We start from the raw sequence: 7,167 nt of genomic DNA, 5'->3' as shown, positions 1-7,167 counted from the left end.
ATTGCAGGGTGGAAGAGACCAGAGAAACGTGAGTATCATCAAAACAGATTTTTCACGTACTGATCTCCACTGGCAAAAGACATTGCTGCATTTCAGGAAAAAGCAACAGGATGACAACTTTTTTATCCACATTTTTTGGAGCTGCTTTATCAGAATACAACTTCTAGTACTTTCAAAGAAGATATTAGTAAATTAGAGATTTCGAAGTGTAGAAATAATCCAAGTGCAAACAAGCCTAAACAATGGAATAGTTGGCATATAAAAGTCAACTGCATCACATCAGGTTTAAGGACCAAATGAAGACACCTAAAGCAACCAGTAGGGGAAAAAATATCCATTAAAGCAGAGCATGACAGCTGAAAGTAAGCTCATCTTAAAACACCAAGCAAACTTTCTTGAATAACTGTAGTAATAACTAAGCTTCCAGAGGTGCAGTAGTTATGCTAACATTATACATGTCTACGATTCCTGGACAGAACTCCAAATTAGAATTTAATTATTAATTTTAAAAGATAGTCATAGTGAGGCTACTATAGGCCATCATTTCAATCTCAGGTTCTCTAGCAATGTAACTTGAAACAGACATATTTTCAGCTTGCTTTGGGACTAACAACTACCACTGTCCAGGCCAAATCAAAGACAATGCTCAGTAAAAAATATCCCTCCAATGCCCAACCTGAACAGATAAATGGAACTTCCACAAATAAAATTCATTTAAGTTCTTACATTTAAGCATGAATAAAATAAGCACTTTTAAGTAAAACTTCTGCTCTCGCACCTCCACTTTAGAGATTCACAGAATCAGCTGGGCTGGAACAACCTCTGGGGCCATGGAGTCCAACCTGTGACCGAACACCACGACGTCCAACTAGGCCATGGCACATCCACTCGCTCCTTAAACACTTCCAGGAACAGTGCCCACCATCTCCCTGGGCAGCCCATTCCAATGTGTAATCACCCTTTCTGTGAATAAATAAATCCCTACTAATGTCCAACATAAACCTCCCCTGGCACAGCTTAAGACCATGTCCTCTCGTCCTGTCGCTTTCAGTAATGAAAGAAGATAAAAAGACCCAAAGGCTCAGACGGGAAAGGGCTCGATATCACTGGAAGCGCCAAATCCCGGCCCTCCCCGCAGAACGCCGAAATCTCCCAGGAAAGGCAAGCAGGACCCGAGATGCCCGCGGGACCCGAGCGGGAAAGGCGCTGTGTCCCGCGGGACGGGCCAAGCCCGAGGAGAGAGCACAGCAGCTGCCGGCCCCAGCTCCCGCTCCACTCGCCACGAACGGGACAGCAGAGCCACCGTCCCGCAGGAAACGCAGCCCTCACGGCTTCCGCGCCCGGCGGGCGGGTGAAAGGTCCCGCAGCGCCCGGATGGAGGCGGCGCCGCTCCGCTATATAAGCGCTCGCCGCCGCCGCGCCCGCCTCTCCCACGCCGCCGCCGCCGCCTCCTGGCTCACCGCTGTTCGCTGGGCCCCGCGCCGCCCGAGCCCGGGAATAAGTCGGTCAGGAAGGCTCAGCTGCTGCCATGGTGAGGCGGGGGAGCGCCGGGGACGGGGGAGGGAGCGGGGCTGCCGCGCCGGCCCCACCGCGTGGGCGCCGTGCGGGCCCGGGCGGTGCAGGCCCTGGGCCCCGGGAAAGCGCTGCGCTTCCCGGCCGTGCGCGGAGGGTGCTCGGCTGCGGGGGCGGCTCCCGGAGCTCACCCCGAGCCGGCTGGCAGGGAGGGAGGCTTGGGGGCCCGGCAGTGCCGTTCCTGTCGGGAGCGGCACCACGGGGCAGCGCAGGCGGAGGGGAGGCGGCCGCAGCCCGGCTGAGCCGTGCTGATCCGGCCTCGTGTCTCTGCCCTCACTGGCGGCCCTTGTTAGGGAACGCGGCCAGGTAATGTGGCAGGTGGCACCTCATGGTCAGTGTGACATCCCGCGTTTCACAGAATCACAGGATAGGTCGAATTGGAAGGGACCACAGTGGGTCGTCCTGGAGCACATGGCAGGGGGTTGAGTCCGGACGGCTCTTGAATATCTCCAGTGAGGGATAGGCCACACACAACCTCCGGGCAGTCTGTTCCCGTGCTAAGTCACATGCACAGTAAAAAGTTCTTCGTGTTCAGGTGGAATTTCTGTGCATCAGTTTCTGCCCGTTGTCTCCTGTCTTACTTGTTTGCACCACCGAGAAGAGCCTGGCTCCATCCTCTGGGCAACCCCCGTTTACATTTTTATAGAGGCATATGTAAATGTATATTTAATTCTTCCTCTCTTAGGACCTTCCTTTGTATTTTTGTTCCTATTTCATCAGCTCAACTCACATTAATGTTCAACCCCCGTTTACATTTTTATAGAGGCATATGTAAATATATATTTAATTCTTCTCTTAGGACCTTCCTTTTTATTTTTATTCCTATTTCATCAGCTCATTTAACTCACATTAATGTCCCATTATTTGCAATGTTTAATTGCTTAAGCTCCTCAAATCAGTTTCCTGAGTGGCCGAATTAGTCTTTCTGGCCAGGTGCCCCTTTTTGTTCTCGTCGAGTGAGTTGTTGCAGGTTTGTTGATCAAGTCTTTGCTGCTTCATTTGTGGTGAGACTTAAGTTGTAAGATACATGAAGACTTAATTTTTTTTTTTTTGAGGTAAAGGAATGTTGGTGCCAGCTGTATATAGACAAACCAGGAAGGGTGTGCTTGCAGCTTCCCACCCTGAGGTGTAGTTAGACACTAAAAAATTGCTTTTTCCTTGGAGTTAGGACTTTCCCCTTTCATTCTTTTCCCATTATTTCTACCATGCTGCCATGTCCTTCAGATAGCTCTTCTAGTCAATAGTGTTAAATAGTCCCATAGCTAAATTGTTCTTTACAGTTTAGAGATCTGTTTCTAAGATAGTGTTGATGTTCACTGTAGTGTCTGATATTTGTAACTTCAACGTTTTAGGCGTTTAAAGATACTGGCAAAGCACCTGTGGAACAAGAGGTGGCGATTCATCGCATTAGAATCACTTTGACGAGTCGCAATGTAAAATCACTGGAGAAGGGTGAGTAGTGCTTCTCTGCTTACTTGGGTAGCTTGTCAAGTAATGAATAATAGGTGCCATGTAAGGCATTGCAAAATACAATGTATTGAAACCAGTTGTAATTAAAGATGTTGCTGTTTGCCTTTCTGTACATGCCTCGGCTCGCAAAGCCAGCCCAAAGTGCTTCATACACCAGAAAGCAAATTCTGATTTAATTTTTAATGAAAGTTAGTGTTTTGGGGGTTTTCATTATGTGGAAAACTGATGTCATAATGACTAATGTAAGAGAGTGCAGCTTCTTCCCTTTAGTTCTTATGGAGAATTTTGAAATAGTTATCACACTTTGAATGTATAAGAACTGAAAGGCACTGGTTTCTCCATATTTTGTCATTTGTGTTATGAAGAGTTTAGTGTAACATTCTTTAAAAAATTTTTTATCTTGTTTAGGAACTGGGTTTGCCAGTGTTTAATCATACAACAAAAATGTAAAAAAAGTTAATATTTTCACGATCTTCAGGCTGATAACAGCTTAAATATGGTTTAAACTTGTGGTAATGGCTGTTGCTTATTGTTGCACCATGACTTTGCTCATCATGTCACAACACTTCCAGTTGTACGTGGTTGGCTATGAGGATAAAGCTTTAAATGAATGGCAGTGATCACTCATACGCTATTCTGAGCCAACATCTTGTTTAAAATACTTGCTTAAAAAATCAAGCAAGTAAAATAGTTGCAAACCTGAGCTGTTGCATGTCTTTTTGCAGTCTGTGCAGACTTGATCAGAGGTGCTAAGGAAAAAAACCTGAAGGTGAAGGGACCTGTTCGCATGCCCACCAAGGTACTTGTCGCTGTTTTCCTGTCTTAACAGTTGGTTTTCTTTTTGCAACTGTGTGCTTAAAAAAAAAGATTTTTTTAAAAGAGCAAAAGATGAGGTGAAAAGCAGTGCTACTAAACTGAGGGTGACCACATGTAAAAAGATGATTTCACAAGTTGCTTGGACACCTAGGGTAACTGTTAAGTGCAAAACATGTTGAATGTGGAAGGGGCTTTTCTGTTCACTTTATTTTAGTAATGAACTCATTTTTTAAATGAAATTAAATATGTAGGGAAGGAGTGTTAACATCAGCAGACCATAACTTTTAAAAGGTAACTTTCTAATGGCATAGGTACCATACAGTGTTTTAGGTGATCATCTTTTCATATGATTGTAGATTACTCCTCTCAGTGCATCAGCTAAATACCCCATGTTTGACTTTCCAGACCCTGCGGATCACTACCAGGAAAACGCCTTGTGGTGAGGGTTCCAAGACCTGGGATCGCTTCCAAATGCGTATCCATAAGCGGCTCATTGACCTGCACAGCCCTTCTGAGATCGTGAAGCAGATCACTTCCATCAGCATCGAACCAGGCGTAGAAGTTGAAGTAACTATTGCCGATGCCTAAGCGATGGTCATCGTTGAATAAAGTTGATTTACAAATTTTCATCACTTGTTTCTTTTCTTACGTGTGCCAAGAGATAGTTCTGTGATGGTTTTTGTGAGGAAGCACAACAGAAACCACAATCAGAGTGCTGGGTGAGAAGAGGACTGTATTTAAGGAAGAATATGCCAGCTGTAAATATCAGGAAAATTTCAGTTGGGTGTCCTGGTTTCATTGGAGGCTGGCAGCTGTATGGTTGTGCTGCACTTTATGAAGAATATATTTTCAATAATTTAGGGTTTGATTTTGGCTGAAGTTATAGTTTATACACAGATATTATACACAGTACCTGCATTAAAATTTATATTTAGCTAAAATTACCAAGTTTTCAGGTCTTGGTTCTTGCTGTGCAAGACTGAACTAATGCTTAGCTTATTTGGATTTTTTTTTTCTTCCCAAGTGTGTCACAATCAAAGGATCCTGGGGGGAGGGACTAGTTACAAAACTTCATAATTTGTGGTGAACACATTGAATTGACAAGTTTTTTCTTTTGATGTGCATGTAGTCACAAAGCTGAACTATGGAACTACTGAACACATTGAATTAACAAGTTTTTTCTTTTGATGTGCATGTAGACTCACAAAACTGAACTATGGAACTAGCTAGTTGTCTTTTCAGGTTTAGATTGCCATAGATATTAATGCTAAGAGTAAGCTTCATATGTAAATCAAAAGCCATTTTTATTGCTTTTAAAAAGTCTCTCAAGGGAACTTTGATTAATCCTTAAACCAACAAAACAAAGCCCAGAGTTAGAGAAAACAGTTTTGTTTAATCCATTAAGGATCAGGTTGCTGCTTCTGCTTTGAGCATAGGAGAGAACTTGAATTCTAATTAAAACAAGGAGTGGTGGTTCTCCACAAGCAGGTTCAGGTCCTGTTAATGTTTGCTAAGACCTAAAACTGACCAAAGCTTGAGCTTTCCTACTCGAGATACGAGAGGCATGAAATTTAAGACCTTACAAGGATTCTGACCCTACAGTTAGTAGGCTTGAGAGCTTTGGTAGAAGGGAGGTGAGTTAGTGGGAACAGGTTGTGTCAAGCCTACTTTGAGAAACAACTATATGAGCAGAAGGGAAAATACCCCCCATCACAAAACACCTGTGTCTTCCTTAAAGTCTGTTTCTGGTAATATGCCACAGATAAAAGCTGTCTGACAAATACTTCTAGCTGTAGTTTTAAAATTACTTGTTTATTATATGGGTTGCTCTTTACAGGACTAAATGGGCAAACAAATAGCACATGGAGAGATACTTTGCACTCACTGACATTAGTTACTTGTACTCAAGTAGTCCTCCTGATTACCAGAGTAGCCCTGTGACTGAAAGCACTTGGAGGGATCTAGGCTAGGTTTGGTGCTATTTCTGTCTTCCAAAACTTGGAACGGTTTTGTATCTGCTTACATCTGGCTGTGCCTCTGACTTGCTGGGCGCCTCTTAAACACACCTAAACGACCTGAAGTCCCACCGATCTTTCAGCTGCGGCACTTCAGGGACCAATTTCCTTTGTCATCCCTTCACTTGTCTCCAACTCACAGAAACGCAGGTGCAACTGTACCTTTGTGTCTGGGTCCCGCCCTGTGCAGATATTTCTGCTGCCTGCCTACTGCATGAACAGGCCGGCTCACACCGGAGCTTTGCCTTTGTTACCGGGAGGCTCGGTCCTCGGCTCACACCGGAGGGCTTTGCGTTTGTTACCGGGAGGCTCGGTCCCTAGCTTGTAGAAGGCGCTGGACCGCGGAGCTCCTCCAGGCTCCTCCCGCCTTGCCCGCCGTCCCTGACCAGCACATTCCCGGCTTCCGCGTGACCCGCACGGTTCCCGATTTTATTTATTTCCTAACTTCGTTTTCTACTTCTACACCGCGGCAGCGCCGGAAAGGTTGCGTAACACCCACGCTAACTTTATATAACCCGCTCGGATGGAAACATTTAGGTACACGCGTCTCCCCCGCCCATTCTCCCCTCCTCCTCCTCCCCCTCCGCCAGGCAGAGCATCCCTCTCCTCTGGCCGCCTGGCTGTCGGTTCAAAGCTCTTCTTTACCGCCGTGCCTTACTACGGACGATAAGCAAACCCTGCGTACCGAGCCACGCCGCTCCGCTCCATCCCGCTCCCCCCATTCCCTCCCTCCCTCCTTCCCGGCCGAGCCGGCGGCTCCACTGCCGCGCGCTGTGCGACAGCTCCCCCTGCCGGGCCGAGGGAGCTCTGCCCGTGCCTTCCCCGCTGCCCCGCGCTCGACCAATCAGCGCCCGCCTTCCCCCGCTCTCGGCCAATCAGCGCCCGCCTCTCCTCCCAAAACGCCCCCTCCACCCCTACACGGGCCCGGCTGGCGGGTTCCCGCGCGCGCCAAGGTAGCGGCGCTCCCGGGAAGAGGGAGCGGGATGGGCATCGGGAGCCCGGGTGCCCCTTAGCCCGGGTGCCTGCGGGTGTTGAGCCTGCCGGGGAGGGGGCTGCAGGTGGATGAGAGCCGTGCCCGGCTGAGGCTGTTAGCGCGCTTTCCCTTGAGTGTTTCCTAGTATAACCTGCCGGGCGGTTTTTCTTTTAAAGGTCGTACTCCCCAAACTTCTCTAGATTGTCCTGTCTTCTTTGAAAGTGCTTGTTTATATACGAGCTGGCCCCATCTTTGTCATGCTCCGTATGTATTTTTGTCCGTTCTCTCAGAAAATGATAGGCTGCCCTTTTTTTTTTTTTT

General features: G+C 47.0%; 1 protein-coding gene and 1 non-coding gene across 2 annotated transcripts; both read left to right on the top strand.

Moving 5' to 3' along the window:
• The first annotated feature begins 1,381 nt into the window (after positions 1 to 1,381).
• On the top strand, positions 1,382 to 4,487 carry RPS20 (ribosomal protein S20). Its single transcript, XM_041412985.1, has 4 exons — positions 1,382 to 1,531; positions 2,925 to 3,024; positions 3,768 to 3,841; positions 4,264 to 4,487. Exons 1-4 carry the CDS (start codon positions 1,529 to 1,531, stop codon positions 4,444 to 4,446), a joined length of 360 nt encoding a protein of 119 aa, XP_041268919.1. The 5' UTR covers positions 1,382 to 1,528; the 3' UTR covers positions 4,447 to 4,487.
• Positions 3,626 to 3,689, top strand: LOC121340371. Its single transcript, XR_005953291.1, has one exon. It is a non-coding gene; the product is annotated as a small nucleolar RNA U54 (small nucleolar RNA).
• Positions 4,488 to 7,167: the final 2,680 nt, after the last annotated feature.

The sequence above is a fragment of the Onychostruthus taczanowskii genome, unplaced genomic scaffold (genome assembly GCF_017590055.1).
Source record: "Onychostruthus taczanowskii isolate IOZ18803 unplaced genomic scaffold, ASM1759005v1 scaffold4, whole genome shotgun sequence".
NCBI classification, from domain to species: Eukaryota; Metazoa; Chordata; class Aves; order Passeriformes; family Passeridae; genus Onychostruthus; species Onychostruthus taczanowskii.
The sequence above is the reverse complement of the archived record's forward strand: the minus strand, read 5'-3'. Positions and strand labels throughout refer to the sequence as shown.